The 27494-nt window shown below is 36.3% G+C and overlaps 1 protein-coding gene across 1 annotated transcript in view; it reads left to right on the top strand.

Moving 5' to 3' along the window:
- MYCBP2 (MYC binding protein 2) overlaps positions 1-27494 on the top strand; it is a 131760-nt gene that overhangs the window by 18535 nt on the left and 85731 nt on the right. Inside the window, exons 9-27 of the mRNA XM_054381668.1 lie at positions 99-180; positions 6194-6311; positions 8947-9151; positions 9530-9683; positions 11031-11203; positions 12341-12466; positions 12568-12695; positions 14290-14381; positions 15358-15492; positions 15581-15664; positions 16980-17076; positions 18766-18958; positions 19544-19818; positions 20659-20880; positions 22978-23169; positions 24255-24461; positions 25181-25312; positions 25851-26029; positions 26700-26842. Coding sequence (XP_054237643.1) covers positions 99-180; positions 6194-6311; positions 8947-9151; positions 9530-9683; positions 11031-11203; positions 12341-12466; positions 12568-12695; positions 14290-14381; positions 15358-15492; positions 15581-15664; positions 16980-17076; positions 18766-18958; positions 19544-19818; positions 20659-20880; positions 22978-23169; positions 24255-24461; positions 25181-25312; positions 25851-26029; positions 26700-26842 — 2937 coding nt within the window. The remainder of the gene's footprint in view (positions 1-98; positions 181-6193; positions 6312-8946; positions 9152-9529; positions 9684-11030; positions 11204-12340; positions 12467-12567; positions 12696-14289; positions 14382-15357; positions 15493-15580; positions 15665-16979; positions 17077-18765; positions 18959-19543; positions 19819-20658; positions 20881-22977; positions 23170-24254; positions 24462-25180; positions 25313-25850; positions 26030-26699; positions 26843-27494) is intronic.

The following is a 27494-nucleotide window of genomic DNA, read 5'->3' as shown; positions in this document are numbered from 1 at the left end:
AAGTGTTTTGGAATCTGGTGTAGATCTCTTAATGTCTCAGTATGTGTTTACATGTATACATGTCAGGAAAATGTGATTCAGTTTTGTTTGGTTTTCAGTGGTTCTGATGGAAAATGGTGATGTTTACACATTTGGATATGGGCAGCATGGTCAGCTCGGACATGGTGATGTTAATTCCAGGTGAGTTGGATGTGATTGTGTAGTGCTGTACTGCTACAAAAAAATGACTATATTTATTTCTAGCTGAGCCAGTGTGAAAACTTACTGTGCTAATAGAGTTGATAAGCTCTTATTCTGCATTAATTTCCCCTAGTACCCTGGGTTTGGATACTGTTGTACTGTATAAGTAATTTGTTTAATATGTGAAGGCTTCTGTGCATAGTCATTAGCATAGCTATAATAACTGAGTTTGAAATGCTTCTGTCTTGTGAATTCTTTCTACGTATGACATTGAAATGTCATTAAGATTTTATTTCTTTAAAATACATGTAGTATGCAATGATTGAAATAGTGTGATGTTGTAAACTTAGATTGACCTGTTTGTTACACCATTGACAGTAGTTCAGGTCTGATAAAGTCTCATTTTTTGTAATTATTAATCTCCAAAATTAAGTCACTAAGCTTAGGTTTCAGCTGCGTTTTACAGACATTGAGGATGTCAAAATGGGAGTGATGTGTGCTTTCTTTGTGGTCAGTGGAAATAGAGGAGTCAACAGAGTGTGGAGAGCTATTTGACTAACCACCCACTGCTTATCTACTTTAGGTATGGTCAGTAGCTCTAAACTTTGAATTTGTTCTACACTGACACAGTGAGAGCATAAAAAACATAGGTGTTGTAGTATGAAGTTCTATCTTACCGTTAGTATCTCACCTACTCACTAAAGTGAAGAATCAGTGTCCTGCCATAAAAGGAAATGTAATAGTGTTGTGCTTTGGGCACGTAGGTATAACATGTAAGACAGGAGATTTGAATAGTAGGAATCATTGAGGCTTTGTGTATGTCCAGTAATGCCTGGTGTCCTGATGTAAAAGGTATACAGAGTAGGGAATCCATGACCTCTCTTCAGTTCTGTCATTTCTTTTGTAGCAGTGAGATTAAAGGTACTAAACATCTGTCCTCCTAATCTCTTTGGAGACTTCCAAATAAATTCTTTTGTTAAGGTTCTGAAGAAATCTTCATCATCTTAACTTTCATTGGATTCACTAAACAAAAGAGGGAGAGGGAAAGAAGAAAGTAAGTTTACTGGAAACGTTGATTTGTTTTGGCTGCTGTGCCAAATGGTACCGTAAACTGTTACCCTTACTCAGTTTGCATTGGACTGAATGCAGTCTGTGTTTCTGCCTGTGGTAGAGCCATATCACAGCTTACTGCTCTGGTTTTCATTCTTGGAAATTCCTGGATGCTTGTTCCAAGCTACAGCTGCTTTAGCTGGCAATTCGAGTCCCCACTAGGGTAAGGCCAGTTTCTGTCTTAGAGACTGAAGAGGTACACGTAGCAGTGGCATTTATACTGACAACTTGCTGTCTCCCATTTTCAACTTTGAGGAAATCGTTTGGCTTTTCTAAAGGCATTGGAGCTATCCACTGTATCTGTTAGAATTTCAGGCAGTAAACCCCACATCTGTTACTTAAGACACAAACTGGATGGAGACCAAATGTAGTTCCAAGTGAGATCCTAGAAGAGAACAAGAAACATCCTGTGCCAAAGGATAGTGCTTGGCCAGACCTAGAAGCTGAGGAGGTACGAGCAACTTGGCACTGACCTTTGTGTCACTACAACAGACTCTAGAGAGTGTCTGAAAAAAGCCTTGAAGAAATTTGGATTATGTCCTGTGCATGAGAACTGGCTATAGTACTATATTGCTGTTTAGCACCATCATTCAAATGATAATTTCCTCATTGATGTACTTCTTTTTCCAGCTTTAAGTAGAGATCTCTCCTCTGTCCTCACAGTAAGGGATTCAGAGAAGGAAAGGGAATCCTTATGCAGAGTTCCACCTCAGTTGGGACGCAGTGGTGCTCAGATGGCCAGCTTCAGCCAGGTCAGTGGTATGTCAGTCATGCAGTGTGTCACATTGCCTGTATTGACCTCAGGAAGACCATCATCTGAATCCAGGAACTAATACTCTGCTGTATTTCTGGGAGAGAGGAAGAGGGGAGAAAACAAGTCGTAGTATTTAGGCAGCCTAGCTAGTGTATCCAAATACGGGGACTCCTGAAAGAACTGTCAGGGAAAACACAAGCAGCTTCAATTTCATCTGAGGGAGCCATCTTCATTGCTAGGTGAAACGATGAATGTTCCTAGGCAGCAATTGATTTATCCTTTCAGAAGCTTCTGTCTTGCAGTGTAAAGATGTAGTAGTGAGACTGTAGTTTAAAGTCTTGAAAATGCTTAACTGGTTTGAATCCTACGCACCTTTTCTTAAGGGGATTCAGGATTCTTCTATTAGAGCATGGTAAACACCATAAATTCTTCCTCCTGCTTCAGTAGGTATGAGGCATATTACATAGCCTGAAAGAACTTCAGAGTATCTTTTATGCACACAAGCAAACAAAACTGCAGATGAACACAATGATGTGATTCTCCATAAACCATTAATAGAACTGAAATGGTGTTGGTGTAACAAGCAGTGTACACAAGGTGGGGTTACTTTCTTTCCAGCAAAGGCTTTAGCCATTCACAGATGGACCATTTAAAATGCATGTTACTGGGAGGTCATATTCTGCATATCAGGATGCTGGAGCTATTAATTTAGTCTGCATAGGCTTTCTGTTGTAAAATCCACAGCGGCAGATGTTGATGAGCTTTTTACTACATGAAGGATTTGTCAGTCTCCGCATATATTGTTCTCAGATTAGATGCTGGTGGATAGAAACACAGTGGAAGCAAGAAATTCTTTGCAGTATGTAGTCTTGGTGAAAAATAGCATGTCTTGTATTCAGGTAAGCAAAGGCCTATTGTATTGCTGATGTTTTCCTCAAAAAAATGGGACTCGGAAATCCAGGATCTTTCTGTTACTGTTCAAAATCTGCCTACGTTTCTTGTACAAATTGACTTCAGCACTTAACATTAGTAAGCACATGATCTGGCAGTCAAGCTCCAGAAATGGAACTACTGAAGGAAGAAAATTGTGGTGTCATTTTGCTTCTGAAGGTTCAGCAACAACCTGGAAGAATACTGAGCAGACCTTTGGACTGTCAGCTTTGTTCTATTTGAAAACAAAGTGTAGAGGCTATATTCTATTAATATCTCTTGGGGGAAAAAAATACTTTCCATTATCTCTGATAAGATTGTTTCTAGCATTTTTGTCTGATTTTACTTCAGGAGTGGAGTGCAGGTGGTCTTTTCACTTTTTTTGGTGTGTTTTTTTGTTTTGTTTCACCAAACTTCCAGTTACCTCTAAAATCCAAAAATCTCCATTTTCTTTTTAACTCCATACTGCCCAATTCTGCTTGCAATTGACAGAAGTTACTACTGGTTTCCTTTCCACCACTACATAAGAACAGCTCTTGGTGAACCTGAATTTACAGCACCACAGTCAACTGACACAAGTGCCATTTTACTGGACCCCACAGCCATCTGTTAGTGGGCCATGAACAATTGAACAGTTTATTTGAACTGTTCATGCGGGATGAATTTTCAAAGATCACATCTGCTCCCAGAAATGGTTACCCTTGAGTTCAGAAGGTTTCAACATGGACTGCCAAAATGCATTTAGACCTTCTGCGGGATCCTGAGTTAGCTGGTGCATTCATATCTGTTGCTTTTCATTCACCAATCTCACGTTTTCTCAGGGGATTGCAGGTTATTTTCTGTATTGTTGAGGTGGGTCTTTTGTGGCTGTCCTGTGTCAAATACCCTTGTCATATCCAAAAGCCAAAGAATCTGTGAGTTCGACACCAATGTGTCTGTCAACTTAATCCCAAAAGAATAATTCTTACTTTCTGCTGTTCAGATGGAGAACCCTAGTTGTCAAAACCCTAGTTACCAAAACTTTGTCTTAAGAGCCTCTCAGACTCTTAAGTGTCTGTGCTGAGTTTTTCTACATTGGGTTTCAGAGTCATAGATAAATATTCCATAGTATCACAGGTTTTAAATTCCATATACATCAGTCAGGTTGGCTTACTGTATTTTTTCCAAATCTATGGAGCGAAAACTATTTTTCTGTAATTTTACTTTGTTTTTGATGTAGTTAAGTGTCTTAAGTTTTTCCTCTTCTTTCTTTAGTTGATACACAGTCGTTTGCCATTCCAAAAGCTGCATGAACTTAGTTATCCTTTGAAGTAGTTACTTTATTGTATCTCTCTACGTTGATTGCTTGTCCAATTTGGCTCTACTGCTGCCAATGAAATATCAACCTACACAGCTTTCAGATAACGTTGATAGTTTGAGTTGACAAAATTGGAAGATAGTAAGAGTTACGGTGATAATAGCTTAGAATTTATGCAGCAAAGAGATGAAAATGAGACTTTATGCACTGCTTTTTGTGGGGTTTTGTTTTGTTTAGGGGTTCTTTTTGTTACATGCACAGGGTGGGTAATTCTGTGCATGTCAAAATTTTGAGGGATAGGACCAAAAGCTTCAAAGTATTTACCTTAGGCAGGAATGCTTTTGGAGAAATTCTTAGATACAGTTTGGTTTTGCTTCAGTGCCTTTTTTGAGCTTCCTTAAAGGTAGTGAGAGGCAAATGTAATGTTTCTTCTCTTTCTAAAATGTTTTGGTCCTGCTAAACTTTGTGCTGTATATAATCTTACTGATGTCCATGTGCCTATAGACCAACAAAGGCTTCTAAATTTATGGATGTCAGGCTGTCTCTACTAGAAATACTGGAAGCTACAGTCACCACAAAGAAATAAATTCTTTCTGTATGTCTCCTCCTTTTCAATCTGCTGTTGTCTTCTGTTCCACATTTCTGTACATTTGCATCTTTCCATCTGCCCCTTGCCTACTGAACACACAATGCCTCTCCTTCCTTCTACTTTTCTGACTTCTCTTTTACTTGATATTCAATCAAAATCAGAATGTGTAGGTAACCCATCTTTTTGCACATTAGCTCCTAAACAATCGCTAGATAACCATGGGCTGACACTTCTGTTTCGTGGTGTTTGTTGTGGTGTGTTGTTGTGGTTGTTTGTTTTTTTTTAACTGCAGCATAAGATCACTTGTTCTTATTTTAGATTAACCTACTTTTGAAAGCGTGTGCTTAAAAGTAAGTTAAAATAGTGGTGATGCTTTCTGGAATTGGAGTTCCCAAGCATAGAGTCATTTTGGAATAGCTTGTTCTTCACATTCTGTCTTTTTAAGTTTGAGGTCTCGGTAGACATTCATTATGGGATTTCAAAGTCTGGTAGAGGTCTTGTAGGCTCCTGTTCACTTTAAGATAAAAAATGTAATTGTTACTGTTTCTTACTTCTTTTTACATTTTTCTTTTATATTTTTTGTTATTTCTATTCTAAGTTAGCAAGTTTTTTGTCTTGATCATCCTATTGGCTGCTTTTTTTCTTTCATTTTTACTGGAATGGGAAATTTATTTTCTTATACCTGTCCATATTTGGGGGCACATGAATTACACTTTTTCAAGTCTTTCTGGAAATGTTTTGAAATGTTTTTTTTCTTTAATTTGAGTTTAATGGAGAGAATTTTTTAGTGCCTTATTCTTTGTTTGAAAGCTGATGAAGGTGGGTAGACCTTCTGTTTGTCTTGTAATTCCCTAGACAGTGATCTCAGGAGGGCTGAGTACCAACCACATAACACTTTAATTCCTTTATAGTATGCAAGCAAGTGTTTTTAAGTTCTTAACCAGCATCTGCACAGCAGAATTTTTCTTAATGCTATGGTTTGTTACAAAATATTTTATATAAATACACACACTTATATCTTAGTGTAACTGCAGTAACATTAATAGAATCTTACAATTATATATTGACATATTTGCTTTTATTCTATTCTAATTTCTGAGTTTAACTGAAGTGAGGATACTTGATCCGGTTCCCTGTAAGAAGAGGGCCTAAACTTCAATACTTGATGTCTTTTAATATGTATTATGTTTATTTATTATTTAATATGTATTATGTTGCTTGGCTCTGATTCCATATCGTATGTGACACAGGATTGAAATTCTTGTAAGACTAATGCATGTGTTAAATGTTAAATAAGTATATGTTGATACACAATTAATTTATTTTGATACAGGGGATGTCCTACTTTGGTGCAAGCATTACCAGGTCCTAGTACACAAGTTACTGCTGGGAGCAACCATACAGCTATTCTCTTAATGGATGGCCAAGTCTTCACATTTGGAAGTTTCTCAGTAAGAAAATAATATTTATTTATAGGAATAAGCAAGTGGCTAATGCGTTGTTCAAAGACCTTTCAAAACTGCTTATACTTGTTCCTATAGAATCAGGCATGACTTCAGCATGTCTTTTGTCTTTGTTACGTTTTAAAATGTGTCTTCTAATGTTGTGAATGGAAAAGCATGATACCAGAAATGCTTGGGGTTTGTATTTTTATGAAGGTAGTGATTTAAAACTTATTTTATTAGGGGCACCTCAAACTTACTGTTGCAAACTTGGTAGCAAGTAAGTATCTATTGCGTATTCTGTGTGTCTGCGTTCATTAGAAAAAAGTGTCCCATTTTCTTTCATAGAAATGGCACTGAGTTGTGAAAGTTAGACTTGAGGGGAGATTATTGCTTAGTTATAACACAGCAGAACTGTGATACTCTTCATACCCACATGTTGTATATTCTCCTATGCTCATGCAGAATCCATTCCTATTCACTGAATAAACCCTTCAACATTGTTTAGTTCCCTTTCATCCTGACTTTAGGTCCTTGTGTCTCCTTATTTGTTCAAATAGTCCCCACACTGCAATCTCTTAAGTCATCTGTTGTTTATGCTTTCCCATTAATGTCCTTTTGGCCAAAGCTGCATTGTATTGTTTTAAAAGACAAGGGCAAACAGAAGAGAAATTGCACCTTTTCAAATGTGTCCTTTTACTAAAAATTTCGAAGAGATGAAGACTGAACTTCCAGAAGTTGAAAACAATGGTTTGAATTGAAGTGTGCCACAAGATGGCTCTTCGATTAGGAAATACTTTCTTGTTTTTCAGACTTACAAGTTAAGAGCTTTGGTTCCATGGTTCTGTCAAAAGTGACTTGGACACATAACACTGTAAGCTTCATTGACTTGCAGTGAAACTTTTAGTCCTTGAAAAACTGAATTCATTCTCAGAAATAGGACTTTAAAGTCTGTTGACTGAGATTTTTCTTTTTAAGAAAAAGAAAACATAAATGTAGTTGATAGCTAGACTACCTGTACTATTTGTCTGGGTTTAATACTGTAACGTGTGGAAAGTTTGTTGACAGTTTCATGAAGGGAAAACATCTCAGAAGTAAGAAAGTGAAGACGTTTTCAAGAAACTAAGTTCCCTTACCTGCATGCATATGTAGAAAGAGAGATGGGGAGCATGCTGGGCAGAGGGTATTTGCTGTACATGCTTGTTTCTTCTTTCTTACCATTTGAAATCAAGTTACCTTGACTTTGTCAGCCTGCAGTGAATTTTCTTTGCCTGGGTGAAGTAGGTGGAGTCTGAACAGGCTTAGTGCAGCAGTTCTTGCTGTATAATCAGTTACAGGATAAGAACTATTGGTCCACCTCTCAGTTACTAGTCGTATATAAGAGATAAGGCCCTGCGTTTCCAGTCAGGATGTTAATGCAGTGATGCTTCTTTATTAGGTACTTCATGCTATTTTTAATAATCAATTTCTGGGTACTTTGAAGAGGTGTTTGCTTTGTAAGATTGACACAAAGATGTGTTGTAGCACCTCTGCTACAAAGACAGGCTGGGGGAGCTCAGGTTGTTCAGCCTGGAAAAGAGGAGGCTCTGGGGAGACCTAATAGTGGCCTTCCGTACCTGAAGGGGGCCTACAAGAAGGATGGAGAGAGACTGTTTAAAAAGGCCTGCAGTGATAGGATGAGGTGCAATGGCTTCAAACCAGAGAAGAGCAGATTTAGATTGGATGTTAGGAACAGGCTTTATACCATGAGAGTGGTGGAATGCTGGATCAGGTTGCCTGAGGAGGTGAGGTTTGACAGGGCTCTGGGCAACCTGATCTACTTGAGGATGCCCCTGCTAACTGCAGAGGGGATTAGATGAGATGACCTTTGGAAGTCCCTTCCAACCCAGTGCATTCTATGTAAGTTCAGAACTGAGTGGACTTTAGGCTGTCTGAAAGGAGATTTCTTGATTTTTTTTATTTTTTTTTTTAATCTCATTAATCAGTTAGTACCCTAACGATTAATTTGTCAGTATCCTAACAAAATAGCTCTTTACTTTTTCCTCTTGTCCCTTTGTGTCCAGGGGGATAAGGAGGGGAGCAGGGAAGGGGAAGCTATTAGCTCCCCTGGTTTTTGGCCAGGGGGGTTCTTGTGCTGTTTATAAATCATAAATACCTGTAAATATTGTAAATAATGTATATTTTGTACACATTCATTGCATTTCGTTTTAGATTGTAGTTTTGCTTGTAAATATAGCTTCATTTGCTTCCAACTGGGCTGATCTAGCAAATTTAATGTTGGGGGGAATTTTCAACTTACCACAATTAATCTCTCATTTAGCAGTGAAGTTGTTTGTATATTGAGTATTAAAGGAGAATAATGCTTTTATATTTGATCCTGAAGCGGGAAAGGAAGATTTATCCATCACGGAGAGTTTGATTTGCATTAAAAAACCAGTTTACTCCTAAACCCTAATGGAATAAAGAAAGAATATCTGTCAATAACCTGTTCATTGTATCTAAGTGTGTAAGACACTGCTTTTTCAAGGTAACTTTGTAGTAAACTGTCTTTTCCAGATTACTAATTTTGTATGTTGAAATCAAAGTAATTTATTAATTTTTGAGACTTACTGTTTACTTCCTAATTCTTTCATTCTCTCTGTAGAAAGGTCAGCTTGGTAGGCCTATTCTGGATATGCCCTACTGGAATGCAAAACCAGCACCTATGCCTAATATAGGCTCGAAGTATGGACGCAAAGCAACGTGGATTGGAGCAAGCGGAGACCAGACTTTTCTCCGGATTGATGAAGCTCTCATTAATTCTCATGTGCTGGCTACATCAGAGATATTTGCAAGCAGGCATATAATAGGCAAGAGCTTTTCTGTAATATTTTATAGTGTTAGAGAAGCATTGGAGGAAAAACAGCTCTGGTCAAACTGTAGAGGAGAAACATGTAAAATATATGAATGAAGGGAATTAGAATATTTTGATTTCCTAGTTACACTCCACATGATGATTCTAGCTTCTTTAGAACTCAACTTTTTTAAAAATAAGAATGTGAAAGTCTAAACCATTTTTCCCCTTACATTTTACTGCTGTGATTTGTGGGATTTTTGGTTGTGTGTTGTTTTTTTTTTCTGTAGCAGTATGTCTGTTCTTCCCTACTAAATTAATGCTTCATGCATAGAAATGCCATATGATGAGTGGAATCTTCATATTTTTCTTCTCTTTTTGCTCTCTGATCTAGGTTTGGTACCGGCTTCAATATCAGAACCTCCTCCTTTTAAGTGTCTTCTGATAAACAAAGTAGATGGCAGTTGTAAAACATTCAATGATTCTGAGCAGGAAGACCTTCAGGGTTCTGGTGTGTGTCTGGATCCTGTCTATGATGTTATTTGGAGGCAAGTGTGGATTATAGCTACTAAGCTATTGCATAGAAATCTACTTAAAGATATTTTGGAGGCTGAAGATTTACTTATGCTCAGTTCCCTAGTAAATAAAAGCAAACTTTTAGTCTTACCTATCTTCTTTTCTCTTTTTTATTTTTTTTTCCCCTCCAGAGTTTTCTGGATGATTTCCAGTTAAGGATGCCCCTGCTTATTGGAGAGGGGGTTAGACTAGATGACCTTTGGAGATCCCTTCCACCCCAGACCATTCTGTGATCTCACTAGCTAGATGCCAATTCTTAAATTATGCTGAGATTTGAAATAAGGATGAGTAGCACTCACATCCCTTATAGTTCTCAGTCATGATATTATCTGTATGATTAATCACATGGAAAGACTCAGTTCATGATAAATACAGTTAGCAATGGACATGGGAAAGTGGCATGTTTCAGGCACAAAAGATGGCACTCGATTTGATGCAGCAAACTAAAATGGATGTTCAGCTTGAGAAATTTCAAAGTCACAGATGTGGTATTCCTGCTAACTTCAGGGAGGCAGAACTAGATGACCATTAAAGATGCCTTCCAAAACAGTGCATTCTGTAGTATGGCTAGCTCATTGAAATTCTGAATGCATGTGGTGTCCTACAATATTTTTCTTCGAAACTGTTTCAACTGTTTCTTTCTTTGTTCTTAGCTCATTTGGATTCGCAGAGCAGTGTACCAGTTGAAAATTCCTTTTGTGTTTGTTCAGAACACTCCTGTAGGCATATGCCTTCTGTTTCTTCCTTTTACATAATTATAACAAAAACATTTTTTTTCACTGTCTTCTTCATGTTTATCTGTAGTATAGAAAGTCTTTGTATTCCCTTCTTTATGCTGCCTTTTTCTATAATCTCTTAAAAACTCATCAGGTGATTTTATCAATTTTTAAAAAGCCCAAACAAAATATGTTGGATTTTTCAGTCTTATTTGAAGGCAAGTAACCCTTTTACCTTCACGTGGGATCTTTTTCATGTTTGAGCTCATCCTGTCCCGTATTGTATCTTACTGCATGCTTCTTAATTGGTTATACCGTTTTAATACTAATTAGCTTTGAAAAGTGTCTAATGTTTTCTGATACTTGTAAGCCTGTAATATGACTGTTTGACTTGAAATACAGTAAGAATGTTTTTGGACCTCTTCACTTGCTAGTGTGTTGAGCTAGTAAAGTCTGTATGTATTTGGTGTAATGATAATTTTCAGCTTGTACTAGCAGATCTACAGTTTACGTTAAATACATTAAATTTAATTATCAGCTAGATTTTTGTAATCTTTTAGTAGATGAAAGGTGTTTTTTTTACTCTGTTTTGTCTTGCTCTAGGTTTCGACAAAATGCTAGGGAGCTGTGGAGCTACAACGCAGTAGTTGCCGATTCCAGACTTCCCTCAGCTCCAGACATGCAATCCCGGTGTAGTATTTTGAGTCCCGAACTTGCTCTGCCAACAGGTTCCAAAGCTCTAACCACCAGATCTCATGCAGCTTTGCACATTCTAGGTATACATTTGTAGTTGATGAGTCAGAAGGTTAGATTAATTAAAGAAATATTAATGTATAATTGATTTGTAGTCTAACCTTTTCTGACTTTTTTTGAGTTAAAATTTTACTTTCTAATCTTTCACCATTGCTGTTAACACGATCTGGCTCATGCATTAGTTTTAACCAAAATAGTTATCTTCTGCCATCCTAATGATGCTAAACAATTTTATAGTTCTGATGGAACCTGCTACTAGACGTCAGCACAATAAATTACAAGACATTCCTAGGTGATAGGTTTTGGACAATCTGAAGAGTAAAGTCACTACTGGTAAATGGACCTGGAGTCTCCAAAAGAGAGAGGGGAGGGGAAAAGAATTTTTTTTTTTTTTTTTTTTTTAAAAAAGCTAGTTTTTGTGCTGGGTTAAATCTGCAGATTCAGCTCAAACCGTGACAGTTTTATTTGATGGAAACACAATATCTAAAATCAGAATTTACTCTTTACAGTTTTGTATAATGGTTCACTAAGAGTAATATGATTTCGTTTACTAGTCTAAAAAGCCAAAAAATAATCCCACTGTGTTCATAAACTGGCCATGTGCAATTGGAGCACCACTTTGGCAGTTATTTTAGCTTGCTTGCGATGAATGATCAGTTCCTTGTCCTATGAGCTGTCTGTTAAAGAAGTGATGAATCTTAACTTGAACAGTACTGTTTTGTGTCTGAGTCAGAGTAAAGCATGCTAGGTACTCATGTATATGAAACAAAATGCCTTTTATGGAGGCTCTTATATTTACCCATAATTCAGTTATTATGACTTCAGTTCTTTTTGGTAATATGTGAAATGTAAAAAGGGAAAAAAAATAAAAAAGATGCTGCCAGCCTTTATTTACCATAGGAAAAGCTGCAAAGTAGAGATAATCACGTTTCTTGGTTATTAATTAATAATAAATTAAGTCGATCTTCAGTAGTGAACCTTGAGATTTTACAGCAGTGACCCCTGACCTAATCAAAAGTATAATGATATTCATTAACTTAATTTGTGGTTTAGGAACAAAACAGTGGGGCTGCTTTGATCTTTTTAAGTAGTCAATTGCATTTCACTGAGTACAGTCAATAGGAAGAAATTTTGAGTTTTTCGGTTTTGTTTTCTTCTAGGTTGTCTTGATACTTTGGCTGCTATGCAGGACTTAAAAATGGGTGTAGCAAATACAGAAGAGGAGACTCAAGCAGTAATGAAAGTTTATTCTAAAGAAGACTACAGTGTTGTTAACAGATTTGAAAGTATGTACACAGTAAAATTTTATAGCACAATCTGATCGGGCTTGTGGAATAAAAGACTAAGATAGATTAACTGTGGTTTTGTTTGGGGTTGTTTTCTTCAGGCCATGGAGGAGGCTGGGGTTATTCAGCCCACTCAGTAGAAGCTATTCGTTTCTGTGCTGATACAGATATTCTGCTAGGTGGTCTTGGTCTTTTTGGAGGTAGAGGTGAATACACTGCAAAAATAAAGGTAAGTTTTTTGGGTTTGTTTTTAAGCAATATTATTTTCCAAAATCAGAACTTCAGAAACACCATGGTTAATTTTATTTCTTGATCAATGAGTGATTTAATAAGAAGTGTCAGTAATAGAACTAGAGCGCAGCTTCGCAGTGAAAAGTAATGAGCTTTATGCAGGTAAGGTGGGAGAAGTGGGTATCTGAGAACTATTGTTCTTAATTGTCAAGAATTGGCCCATTCTTACCTTCACTAAGTGTGAAACAGTTCTGTTTTTACTGTTTTTACAAAGCTCAGGGGTCCACTTGCAGAAAATTCATGTTGTGGGCTTAAGTTAGAATCACATGTCAGGATACATGAGGGACTGCTTTTCAAAACTACAAAGAGTGTTTGTTCATAGCTGGAATTTCTTTGGTACCAACTGAACCATTGCATAGCACTGTCCTTACCACTTCATTATTAAATTTCTGTCTGGATAGCTTCTCAAATGGGACTCTTCCACTGAGTTGAATGGCACCAGAGATATTTAACTCTACTATGTGCCAAATGCAAGGATGATTTGGGCTGGATTTAAAATATAAACGTGCTGATTGCCATAGCAAACCTGGCTTTGGATAAAAGAAGCTCACATAAACACACAGTATAACAGAGCTCTGGTTTCTGATGAGTGACTTCTGTTCCTGCATTTAATAAGGATTTCAGAAACTTCCCAAAAGACTGTAAAAGAAGTATCCAATATCTGTCTGAGATTTATATTAGATGTACGTATTCAGAATATGTTACAGTTATTACTTGCCATTTAGTGGTCTATTGAATTTTCTTTTTCTGTTTCCAGATAAATATGCATTGAGGTTTGTTTTGGGGAAATGAATGGCATGTGCTTAGTGGTATCTTTTGCATAAGAGAGCAGATTCAAAATAAATAGTTGTACTTTATTCCAGTTTAACACAATGACCAAGAATTACAAATGATCAAGGAAAGCCAAGAAATTTAACAAACAAAAAAGCATGACTAGTGTTTAAATACTAAAGGCAGTAACCCCATGAAAACTCTTCTATAGTCTTGTTTCTCTTGCCTGGGATTAATTTGTAGCGAAAATAAGCTTTTCCAGTCCTACCACTGCATATCAAACAGATATTTGCAAGAGAAGTTACAGACATGTATTGTGGTCTTGTTTTGAACTTACCAAAATGCAGAAATTACTTCAAAAGGAAACAGAAGTTCACTTGAGAAAGGCATCATCTTTCTTCCTGGGTCACCAGAGCTGTTTATGATACTACTGACTGGCTCTCCTAAACAGCCATGCTGTCCATTGAAATTGAGTGTATTTCAATCTTTGCCTTTTCAGATGCTCTACATTTGACTTGCCTGTAAGATTTAGGGTTTTTTTCCACTTTATCTGTGAATAGGTTTGAGAGTGTCAGTTACTATTTTGGTACTACAAAATCCTTGCTTCCATGTGGGAATTTGCCTGTCAGTAATCAGCAATTACTTTTGGGAACGGAAAAGAACAGTAGTAGAAAGTCACCAGAATGCCAGACATGAAAAAGTGTGATTATGAGGTTTCTGACACTTAAGTGGTGTTTTTACTTTTTTATTTACTCCACCAGTTGTTTGAATTGGGCCCAGATGGGGGAGACCATGAAACTGATGGAGACCTTCTTGCTGAAACAGATGTCTTAGCATATGATTGTGCTGCTAGGTAAGATGTTTTCCTTACCTACTTCTTGATATTTACTTTTACTTTCTTCATACACATTTAAAAAACACTTTAAATATCAACAGAGATTATTACATCATTAGACATTTGTTGCAAGTGATGTAAAACTTAGTGTGTTGGGTAAATTAGTTAAACACCAAATACCTCACTAAGCCATTATGGTACAAAAAGGAAAAATCAGCTCATGCTTGCTTTTGTATAAATTAAAGGCAAATTCCATACTCATGTGATGAGAAGGCAAGATAATGTTGCAGTAGCTCTTTTGAATACTTCTGTCAAAAAGATGCTTTCAAGCAGAAATGCATATTTGCATTAAACAACTCATCATTAAGCTTATTGCAAAATAAGATACCATAACCAAAACAGTTGCTGTACTTCAGCTCAATACAAGGAGTTATTGCTTGAAAGATTTTTGAGCATATAGATGCAGTTAGCTATGTTTTAGCTGCTTTTTCATTCATTGTTATGAAATAACATTCAAATTATCCATGACTAAATCTTCCTTGTTTAATTCTTACAGATAAATACTCCAAATGTGTGCTGTTTTACTTTCTTACATATTAATATCATTCCTAGGAATTTATGTGTAAACTCTTATGTACAATTTTTTTAATTGAATTAAAGAATATAATAACTACTCTATAATTAAAACTTTACTTGCTGTATTATGTTTTAAATATAATTGAGTTTGTGCGTGTTAATTTAATCTCATTTTACTGTTGATACTTGATCTCTGTTTCAAAATCAAGATCAAGCTAGACAGGTATTCTTAGGTCCTTCTAAACTGTATTTTAATTAGTACACTATTTTTCAACTAAGTATCACTGTGTTTTGAGCATAAGTTATTGAGATTAATAACTCAATTCCATTAATTTTCAATTAGCTTTTTTAAGCAGAGTTTAATTTGTTGATCTGAAAACTAATTCACATATGCCTTTCTCAAAATTACTTGTCACAGAGAGAAGTATGCAATGATGTTTGATGAACCAGTACTTCTACAAGCTGGCTGGTGGTATGTCGCCTGGGCAAGAGTGTCAGGACCTAGTAGTGATTGTGGATCACATGGACAGGCCTCCATTACTACAGATGATGGGTATGGTTTTTTCTGTTTGGGTTTTTTTTTAATACAAAAGAGGGGATCTAATATTACTTCAATAATGAATGTATTGTTTCTTTTTCAGTGTTGTATTTCAGTTTAAAAGTTCCAAGAAATCAAATAATGGTACGGATGTTAATGCAGGGCAGATCCCACAGTTACTATACAGGTAATATTCTGATCTCTATTTAGAACAATTTATTGATGTATTTCTTAAACAGAAGCCCTCTTCACATAATGTTTCATGAAAATATGATTGTATTAAGCTAAGGAATCCAGTATCTGTATTCCTGTAGGGAAAACTTTGTCTCTTTGGGAAGTAATAAATTTATTATACCAACAGTTACTTCTTTGCAATATTTCTTGCAGTTGTTCGTTGTATATTATGTTTGCAGACTTTCATTTATTTCTAGAAATTCTCATGATTTCATCTAACATGCTGCTTGTTTTTTTTTTTTTTGCTAGGTAATAAGTATTTGTTTCAGTAGGCCTCAGTTTAGGAGGGATGTGGTGTTAGCTAATTTTAACTGGGTGCGAGGGAGGAAGAACAAGAGAAAAAACAACCAAAAAAAACACCACAGTACAAGCCCACACAAACAAAACCAAAACCCCAGAACGAATACAAACAAAAAAAATCCCAAACCCAACAAACTAAGTTTTACAAGTTACAATAATTTTATTAGTCCCATGAAAAGTGTTAGGTAACCTTTTTAAAAAGCAAGAACTCATTCACTGTATTGCTAATGCATTTTTCAGATTTCTTCATATTTATGAAAAAACACTATTTTTTATATTCTTATCTGTATATATATTCTCCCCTGCCCTTACACTGATTCTGAAACTTGGAATTTCTTCATATCAGTCCTTTTGATATGTCCTTTCTAAATATGCCATTCACAGAACAGCTCGCTTCTGCCAGGAAGATTTGTGCCCATAGACCCTTACCCTTCCAGAGGCAGGTTTCATTTTGACTGATGCGCATGAAGTTTTGGCATAGCCTATTAATTGTTTGGGTAATATCTATGGAGAGATGGCCATAGCCAAAGACAAAAAAGTGTTGGGGCCTCTGAAGGAAAGGATATTGCTGAAGAGCCATGAATGGCACAAAAGGAAAGGTGCTGCATTAACAGAGGCTTCTTCTATTTTTTTTTTTATCTCTGCATAGTGTTTGATATTAAGAAATAACACTTCTAGATTTAAAAATGTCATCTGAAGATATGCAGTAAATGCGTGTAATAATTTCATGTGTAATTAAATCTTGACTTTATTATCAATTGTCACAGTTCTACCAATAGTAGTGAATGCAAAGTATGATTACTGGACTAGAATGATTACGAACTGGAGGACGTTATGCTGAAATGGAACTTTTTTTTCTTATGGATAATTATCTCAAAACTTTTCTTCCATTTGCAAAACACTAACAGTAAAAACTACTAAAATGAAATGATGCAGATGTCAAGTCAGTTCTTGTATTGTTTTTCCAGGCTGCCAACTAGTGATGGCAGTGCATCCAAAGGAAAGCAGCAGACCAGTGAACCTGTGCACATTCTAAAGAGATCTTTCGCCAGAACTGTCTCAGTAGTAAGTATTATCAAGAAAAGAATCTTTTATTTCCTACAAGTTCATTCATACTCAGGAAACTGAAAAATACATGTGGAAATAACCGGTACTTTTTTTTTGTCTACTTCCATCAAGCAGAGGTTAGGTAGGCTTGGTATTGGCTTGAGGGTAAAAGCCTAGAAATGTCTTTGTGTACAAGGTTGAGGTACTGAGTTGTGGGGGTTTCGGGGGGAGAGTGGGGTTGAGTTCATACTTACTGGTTGTATTCAGCATTATAAGCTTTACTCTCTGCCAGAAAATTAATATTAGCAGGCCTTTTAGAGTTTGAGGGAGTTCTTCTACATGGGCTCTTTCATGGCTTCTAAATGACTGTCATTAGGCAGACACCTGAGAGATACTCATCTTCCTTGTGGATGCGCTCCAATATACATTGAGGATCACAGAGCATTTAATTAAACTTTCACTTAAGCAGTATTAATAAGCACAGTGAATTGCAGCAATTAAATAGAAGATAGTCTGCTCTTCTTCATGTGCAAGGAAGTTAGATCTTGAGGAATGTTTCATTGAGTTGAAATGCAGTAGTATCACATAGGATAATGCCAATTCAGTCTTTGGTTTTTGTTTTTAAGTATAGTCTCTTCCTTTTCTGCTATGAGAAATGATTATTTTATTTTCGGTTATGCCCTGGCTTATATGTTGTACTGCATGTATTGGTTTAACCAGGACACTGCATTGCATGTACTGTCAGTATTCTCAACTTACATTGTAGTTGCTGCCTCCATATGGACACTTGCAGTACAATTTCCTTAACCAGCTTGGTTTCTCTCATTTGTATACTCTCCATTTCTTCAGTATTGTCATGATCAGGATGATCTTCTCTTCAGATGTCTTCTAGAAATCAATGTATGCTTGATTAAAAATATTTGCTTTAAGCTGTGAACACCCATGACTCTTAATACCTTACATGGTATTCTCCCTCTTCATTATCTTGCTGCTAGTTCTCTCACCATAGATATGAATTGGGGATAAAAGAGTTTTGGCTTTCCACAGCATTAGCATTTTTATAACTAACTTTAAACAGTGAGCTTGATTGTTGCACCTTGCAGGTATTCAATGTCAGATGCTTCTAGTTTGCCTTCTGAGGTGCAACCATATAGAACTATCAACCACATTTAATAAGAATAGAAACAAAGTTTTGGACAACCAGATGTTTTTAAATCCTCAAATTTCTTGTGGACTATCACATGCTTCTGTTGAATTTCCAAGTACTGTAAACATGATATAGTTTCCATGATGCTGCAGATCAGAATAGTTTAAAAACAAGGACAGTTCTAATAAGATTTTACTGTTACGATGAGATTGTACTCTGTATTACACTATTCATATCTAGATGAAGCAACTAAAATTTGCAGGTGAGTTCAAACAATTATTAGTTCTTAAATAACTGAGACACTTCCACACACAAAATATTACAACTTATAAACAGCTTTTAGCATGATATTACAGTGTTCCCTACATTCTCAGTGTTCCTTTTTTTCTTCTCAAGCAAACAGGATTTGTATGTTGTGTGGTATATGTGTATAGACAAATATGGTTTCATAGTAAACATGGATATAGATGCTATTTGCTTTTCATCTTACACTGATGTGGGAAGTTGACTTTGTTTTTAACATAAAATTTGTCTTCTGTATTCTTCATACCTTGAAACAGGAATGTTTTGAATCTTTGTTGAGCATTCTTCACTGGAGCTGGACAACACTCGTGCTGGGAGTTGAAGAGCTTCGTGGGCTTAAGGGATTCCAATACACTGCTACTCTTTTGGATTTAGAAAGGTTGCGTTTTGTGGGCACTTGCTGCCTGAGGTTGCTGAGAGTCTACACCTGTGAAATATATCCGATATCAGGTATTGCTTTTAGCTCACTTGTTTCATATTTATCAACAAATAGTAATTTACAGAATATTAAACTTTAGATCTAATTTTTCACGTAGGACATGCTGTAAAATGAAATTGCTTATACAGATGGTTTTATTGGAGCAATTAAGAGACTTGCTGTCTGCAATTGGACATTTTCAATGATCTGCATAACCTCACATCCAGCACTGTTTACACTGACTTGTGTGTATTTTAGAGTTACTTCCTTGTTCCACTCAACAGTTCAGTTCTTTGGACTACTTCTTTGGACTACTTGTATCTTTCTGTTTCTGTATACAGTAGCTGCTTTAGTGGTGAGCACAGTATCTCTTCTTCATACCTGTAATTTAACAATATTCATATTAAAATGCAGCATGTATTATGAAAGACTGGAAAACTGGAAGTGTTTGATGTTCAGATTTCTTTGATGTAGTTTGATAGCCTTCAGTTCTATGAATATCAATTCATCAGTGCTGCTACATTCTAATTGTTTTGTTTGCATGTAAAATGTGCATTTTTATTTGAAGGTATTCCATTTATTGTACATGTAATACTCCTCTTTGTTTAACCTTGTAGCTACAGCTAAGGCGGTTGTAGAAGAAACCAGCAAACTAGCAGATTGCATTGGAAAAACTAGGACCTTGCTGAGAAAAATTTTGTCTGAAGGAGTTGATCACTGCATGGTGAAGTTGGACAATGATCCACAAGGATACCTCAGTCAGCCTCTCAGTCTTTTAGAAGCTGTTCTTCAGGAATGCCATAATACATTCACAGCTTGCTTTCATTCGTTTTATCCAACTCCATCTCTCCAGTGGGCATGTCTTTGTGACTTGCTGAATTGTTTGGACCAGGTACATTGAAATGAAGCAAGTAGATATTGCCACTTAGCTTGCCCTTTCGCTCAAGGAGAAGCCAAGCTGTAGCTAAAATCTTTATTCCTTTTTTGTGTTTATCCTGGTTTGAAACTTGAATTCTGCCATGGTTTGGGTTTTCTTAATAATTTGGGTTTGTCTTGATTTGTTTGGATTTGTTTGCTTTTTTGTCTTTGTGGTTTTTTGTAACTCATGTCCACATCCTTGGAACTTCTGTCTTGGAGAGTGAAAAAATTAATGGTCCTGATGACTCAGCACAGCTTATATGTGATTACTCTTTCTGCATGTTGCTTATTACTCACTAATACTTGAGTAATTTCTTGTTACGTGGACAACAGTACTCTGATCCAGCAAAGTACATGAGAAGCTGCCAATGGTCAATAATATTCTTCTAAATAGTGTAGTTAATTGCTTGTATTGATTAGTCTGAGCTGTAAACAAATTGTTTCTTCGCATGAAAATTCATTTAGTATGTAAAAATTCAAGGAAGAAGCAGTTTGTTAATATATTATTCTAATTAAAGTGTTTCGTTATCATAAGTGCTTTGTCTTCAAAGGGTACCATAATATCAAAAGTAATTTTAAATGGATTTGTTGTTTTAAAACATGTCAATGAACAAATTTTAATTACTCCAATTTTGAAGCTCATGAGAGAACATAATGTAAAATTCACAAGAAAGCTAACAGTATATGAAAGTCTTTCTCCAAGTTATTTTTATACTTAGTAGAAATCTGGAGAGTTCTTTTCCAGAAGAACTGCTTCATCATTTACTTCGAATGGAACAATCCCATTCTATTAATTTCTTTTCATATTTTTTAGGACATTCAGGAAGCAAACTTCAAAACCTCCAGCAGCCGACTTCTTGCTGCTGTTATGTCTGCCCTCTGCCATACTTCAGTAAAGCTGACCTCTATCTTCCCGATTGCTTATGATGGAGAGGCGTTGCTGCGATCAATGGTTAAACAAGTCAGCACTGAGAATGACTCTGCTCTGGCCCATCGCTTTCCTCTTTTGGTTGCACACATGGAAAAACTTAGTCAGGTTAGAATACGTTCTAAAAATCTCACCATTCAGCTTTTCAGTTTTGTAAGATGAAGTTTTAGCTGTACAAAGAATATTAGGTTGGCAGAAATATGCTCTGCTGTTGTCTTCTGTTGCGTAGTGTTTTCTGCAACAGTCTTCCAGCTTTTTCATGTGATTGCAAGCATGAGCATGTAGATACATTCAGTGTTTTGTGGAAGGGTCAATGCAGCTTTGGTAATAAGAAAAGTCTTGGCTTAAACTGGAGTTTTTAAAGGAGTCAACAAGCAGGTAGACAGGGGAAGCCCACTCCATACAGTTCTATCAAAGGTTATTGAACAATTTCTTAATCAAGGGTTCTTGAATGTTGTATTTTTGCAGTTGTATTATTGCAGAACAGATTTACGGGAATGAAAAGGGTAAAGGTAATGTTCAAAGATATGGAACTAATGAATGATGTTACTGAATTCATAGAATGATCTGGGCCAGAAGAGACCTCCAAAGGTCATCTAGTCCAACTTCCCTGCAGCCAGCAGGGACACCCCCAACTAGACCAGCTTGCCCAGGGCTTTGTCAAGCCTCACCTTGAATATCTCCAGAGAAGGGGCCTCAACCACCTCCCTGGGTAACCCGTTCCAGTGTTCCACCACCATCACAGTAAAGAACTTGTTCCCTAACATCCAATCTAAATTTGTTCTTCTCCAGCTGAATGCTATTGCCCCTTGTCCTGTCACTGCAGGCCCTTACAAACAGACTCTCCCCATACCTCTTGTAGGCCCCCTTCAGGTACTGGAAGGCTGCTATTAGGTCTCCCTGGAACCTCCTTTTCCAGGCTGAACAATCCCAGTTCCCTCAACCTGTCCTCGTAGCAGAAGTGCTCCTATCCCCTCTTCTGGAGCCTCTCCATCAGGTCCATGTTCTTCCTATATTGAGGGCTCCAGACCTGGACACAGTACTCCAGATGAGGTCACCAGAGCAGAGTGAGGTGGCAGAATCACCTCTCTGGATCATCTGGTAACGCATCGTTTGATGCAGCCCAGGATGTAATCGGCCTTCTGGGCTGAATTATGGGAATACTGAATAGTATTCTTCGCTTCAGAAGACAAGAGGGGTAAGGTCTTAAAAATTATGACTGATGGCCTTAAAGGTAAATAAAGGATAACGGTTCGGTCTTCCAATACCAAACATTTTAAGCAATGAGACTTTAGCAACAGGTAAGCTCAAAAGCTTGCTATTCTTCGTAAAATGCACAGTTTTACTGTAGAACATATTCTTGTGGACTATTACTATGCTAGATATTTTCACATTCTTAGCGAGCACCTGCACAAATTAATGAAGGGGAAAAAATCACCTAAAGTTATTCAATGCAAGGATAGTGTTTCTCTGTTGGGTACAGCTGCCTCTTAACTGCTAAAGACAGAGTTCTGTGCAGGTATCTCTGCAGGTTTGCTTAACCTGATTGTTTTCTCTCTCTGTTCACTACTTGGATATTTTTGGTAGACAAAATGGTGAGAAGGACATACTTCTCTTTTCTCATAAGTGGAGCCAGTTTTGTTTCTCTTCATAGGGAATTAGTTTCAGTATGGTAACTTTTTTGAAAAGCAGTGGATATCACTGCTAGGTAGAAGACACCTGTCTTAGATGCCTAAGTTTAGATTTGCTTTATAATCTTCCTTCAGTAAAGACAACTGTTTCTATGATCATCTCACCACTGATTTTATTTTACCTTTTTGCATAGAAGATTCTTTTTGCTAACATCAAAACGAAAATCTTTTACCTTCCCTTTTAGACAGTGGGGAAGACAGTGATCATAGGTAGCTATAGATCTGTTGCATTCTGATGTATTCTTACAGATAATACAGCAATGAGGACTACAAGAAAAAAACATCTCCTGAGGAGGACATATATATTTCAATGCCACCTTACACTGGAAATTTAAGAATATCAATCAGTAATTTAACAGGAATACAATACTTAGCTTTGAGAATTTTTTTAATTCCTTTTTTTTGCCCTTGAGACATTTCTTATTTTTAAGAAGTCATGGATTTTTCAATTGTGTGATGCTTATAATATGCGAAAATCAGTGTGTCACTTTTCATTTTTCTCTTCATAATGCAGAGTGAAGAAAATGTTTCAGGGCTGACAAGCTTTCGGGAGGTGCTGGAGAAGATGTTGGTCATTGTTGTTTTACCAGTACGGAACAGCCTTAGACGAGAAAATGAACTCTTCTCTTCACATCTGGTTTCTAACACCTGTGGGTTGCTTGCTAGTATTGTGAGTGAGCTTACAGCATCAGCATTAGGATCTGAGGTAAAGGTTCTAAAAAAATCATTACTAGGAATCTTTCATGTGTAGGAATCAGGCTATGTAGGTATGCAGATCTCTGACACGTGCTTGAGTTCTCAGTAGGTACTTCACATAGATTTAAAAGCATGTATTCACTGTGTCAGGGGACTACTGTTGATAATTATCTGCTTCATTATGGTTGCAGAATACTGCAAAATTTACCAAAAAGCAATTGGAGTGCTTCTGTTTTTTGTATGCATGTCTCTGCGCATACAGTCACAAAATGTATTTGCCCATTGCTTACTGGAGGCAGTGCCACATACCTGAGTATCGTGGTCTCTTCAGTGCCTTGTCGTGTTTGAAGCTTGTCAGCTTCTGATTATTGGTTAGTTTGTGCTTTGTTTCTGCATTGATTTCCTCCTTTGTGCGAAAGGTGCTCCTCACATATCTTACTTTATGTAGTCAATACTGTATGAGTATTGTATTTGTCTACATCATTAGACTTTTTCCAGTTTATTTGCTTTGTGTTCAAAATTGAGTTCACCTTCTTGAAATGCAGAGATTCATTATCACACAGAAGTTCCATTTCATTAGACTATGGTGTCATTAAATGATGAAAATTTACATAATTTTGTTAAAGAGATGTCACTCTGTACTGTCAGATAGCTTTTTTCAGATAGGACCAGGCGTTCGATAACATCTTGATTAAAGATGCTTCTACTATTACATTATAGTATGTCCTTTCTTCATCTTTACCTTTCCTAGGGCAGAAATACTGAACTTTTAATGAAGACGTTAAGCTGTATTTCATGCTTACTCATTATAGAAAATAAATACTTAAATAGTTGGGAAGGGGGAAATCCAAGGAATTTGGATTCCTAATTAATAATTAACTATTATTTTCTAATTTTTTTTCTTTTTGGTCTGTATTGAATAGAAGGCCTAATAATATTGTATTCTGTGTTTCATCAGTTGATATTTGAAGTTTCCCTGATTGAAAATCCAGTCATTTAAGTCGCTTACCTTCACTTTTTTTTTAAAGTTGTCCCACTTCGAACAGTTGATTTTTATTTTTTTTTTTCCTGGTCCTTGTATTTAACTTTCTACAGGTTGATGGACTGAACTCTCTCCATTCTGTCAAATCCACTCCAAACCGATTCACTAAAACAAGTCAGGGAAGAAGCTGGAATACGGGGAACGGATCTCCTGATGCAATATGCTTCTCTGTTGACAAACCTGGTGTCGTTGTAGTAGGATTTTCTGTTTATGGAGGAGGAGGAATTCATGAGTATGAGTTGGAAGTACTAGTTGATGATGTAAGTACTGCATTTGAGCGAACAACTTGAACAAAAATAACCTCTTTTTTTCATAATGTTTTACAAAGTAGTATTGTAATATTTTCATACAGTGTGGGCTTATCAGTAAAGCAGTACACTACTAGTAAAGTTTATTTGGTTTGCTCATGGTTGTGATTCTTGTTGTATTTCTAACTATATACCATATCCAGTAGGGTCGTATCTTGGCTTACGGTCTTGAAAAGTTACTTCAAATATTATTTGTAATAAATTGTAATTGGCTTTTTCACTTCCTGGAGCTAAATGTAAATTAGTGCTAGTTCTCTCTTCAAACTCCAAGGGCAACAGTGAAATAAAGCGTTTTACACCAAAAATGGAAGAAAAGGGTAACCTGCCAACATGGTCAGGCTGTAGCTACAGATGTTATAAGTGTTGTTGAAGTAGTCCCTTATAAGAAGCATAAAACTGTGCTGTGTATTCTTGTAATGGAGAAAAAACTATTTTTTTCATATCTAGCTGTTCGCTTTAGCCAATGGTTTAATTATCTTCCAAAGTGCAAGTGTAAGTTGCTATGGAAAATTAGCTTCTCTGCTCAGTAATTTCTTTTTTTAGCAGAAAGGCTTTATTGTTGACTCTCAACAGGTTTTTCATCTTGATTTTATTTGTAATGCATGGTCTGTGAAAGTGTCAAGCATTTACATTAAAAATGTATTAAAAGTGACTTTGCTTATTTGAATCAGAGTGATCATACTGGAGATTCAACTCATTCTCATAGATGGACGTCTTTAGAGTTGGTTAAAGGAACTTACACCACAGATGATTCTCCCAGTGACATAGCTGAAATCAGAATTGACAAGGTTGTTCCACTGAAGGTAAGGAAAAGAAGTGCCCATCTGTAGGTTTCATTTAACTTTTTCAGGTTGCAAGAGTTACAATGTTCGATGTAAATTGTTTGGATTTTTATGTGGACACATTTATATGTTGTTGTTGACATTTTTGCTTTATGGAGTTGCAGTTCCATCCTGTAACTGAAAAGTTCAAATTCTGGCAGCAGAAGAAAAAAAAAAAATCTTAGTTGTTGTAATAGAATAAGAGGGATTGTAATGGTTTAGTAATTTGAGTGTTCTTGAATGTTCAACTTCAGTGTGCAATTTCATAGCTAGTTTTCTTGGATACCTGGTCACTCTTAGTAATTAGCAGTAATATTTTACTTAAGTTATAGTCCGTAGTTTGGGAGTTCAGAACAGGTTTGGCTTCTGTTAAATGCTGGATCCTTTTCAGTTAATTCATTTGTGCTTTGAAGGACTTTTCAGACTTCAGTATCAATGTCAAGTAAGAGTTCATAATACCCTGAAGCCTAATTTATGAATTGTTTTATATTATGTACTATTTTTGACTTTCTTATTTAAGGAAAATGTGAAATATGCAGTTCGCTTGAGGAATTATGGAAGCCGGACTGCCAATGGAGATGGAGGAATGACCACAGTTCAGTGTCCAGATGGTGTAACATTTACATTCAGTACATGTAGTCTGAGCAGTAATGGCACAAACCAAACACGAGGACAGATTCCACAGATTCTTTATTACAGGTTTGTGTGTTGTATGATCCAAGAGAAGTGAATAAAGCCATAGTAGTGATGCTATGCAATGCTTGGTCTTGAGAAGTAACAGAAATAAGTATCTCTGGAGTGTGTTTGATGTATGCTCAAATACAAGTAGAATTGCCGCTTATGCAAATGCTGAGAAAGGCCACATCAAAAGAAGTGTGTTAATGTACTTCTGATAAGGGCAGTAATGCTTTGGAAGGATTTCTGGGTAAAGTAACCAGCTGGAATTGCACCCACTCTCAGTCACTAATAAATGCCAATTAAAAAGGCCTGAGGCTTGCATCAAAACTACAGTTCTAGGACATACTGACACAAAAAAAAAATCTTTACATAAAGCTGGTTGGTTTAATTCATGGAGAAGGGTAGGTACCCTTGAAAAAGCATAGCAATTCACATGATTTGAAAAGCATCTAATCAAAAGAAACATTTCAGAATATACTTTTCATATTTTCTGCCAAATAGAAAAGAAATTATTAGAAAGGGCTAACACTGAGGCATTGCCTCCAGAATACCCTGCATGTGGGGTTATTTGTTGTTTCCTTTGTTGTTTTATGATAAATTTAGTTATTCTGTGTTAAAAATCAGTTAGTCATGTTTTTTTAATACAATTTTGTATTTTGTGAACTTACTTTAATTTAATCCACTATTTCAGGAGTGAGTATGATGGAGATCTGCAATCCCAGCTTTTGAACAAAGCTAACGAGGAAGATAAAAATTGTAGCAGGGCTCTTTCTGTTGTGAGTGCTGTTGTACGAGCAGCCAAAGATCTGTTGCACAGAGCTCTTGCTGTAGATGGTAAGACTTTTGAATGTTGACTTTCAAAATTTGCATTTCAGAATCTTTTGATAACAAGAATTAATAGTAGAATATCAATGATACAAAAACTCTGATAGTTCTCTTTTGCTTTACAAAAAATATTTTTGTACCCTTTTATTTCTGTAGGTAACAAACTGTAACTAAGTCATTGAGTTGCACTTGAGATATAGGCATATAGCTCATATAAATTTGTTCATCAATTTAGCAATTAACTTATTTAAAGCTTCTAAGATTCTTCATTTCCTGAAGAGAGGCAATGATAGGTCAAATCCAAATTTTTTTTTGCATGTTTTGCACAGTGGTGGTAATCAGGAAGACTGGTGAGTGTAATGCATTCATAAGCACTTAAGTGTCCATTTTTGAAGGATGTAGACATTAGGGTCTTCAACCATTCTAGTCAAAACATCCGTAATATTACATGATGTCATAGAAATTGATTGGGAGGGCTGATGGAAGCTGCTTGTGCTATTTTTTATACCACAGAAATAAAGAACACAGCTTAACAAAATGGCAAATGGCAATAAAATTAGTCTCCAATTGGAGGGGGAAATTTTTTTAACAGAGAACTGTATTTAATGGCTCATTTATCTGAAGTGAACTTTGAAGGTTTAGAGTTTAACAATGCACAGAT

This window comes from Indicator indicator, chromosome 1 (assembly GCF_027791375.1).
Source record: "Indicator indicator isolate 239-I01 chromosome 1, UM_Iind_1.1, whole genome shotgun sequence".
In the NCBI taxonomy this organism is placed as follows: domain Eukaryota; kingdom Metazoa; phylum Chordata; class Aves; order Piciformes; family Indicatoridae; genus Indicator; species Indicator indicator.
The sequence above is the reverse complement of the archived record's forward strand: the minus strand, read 5'-3'. Positions and strand labels throughout refer to the sequence as shown.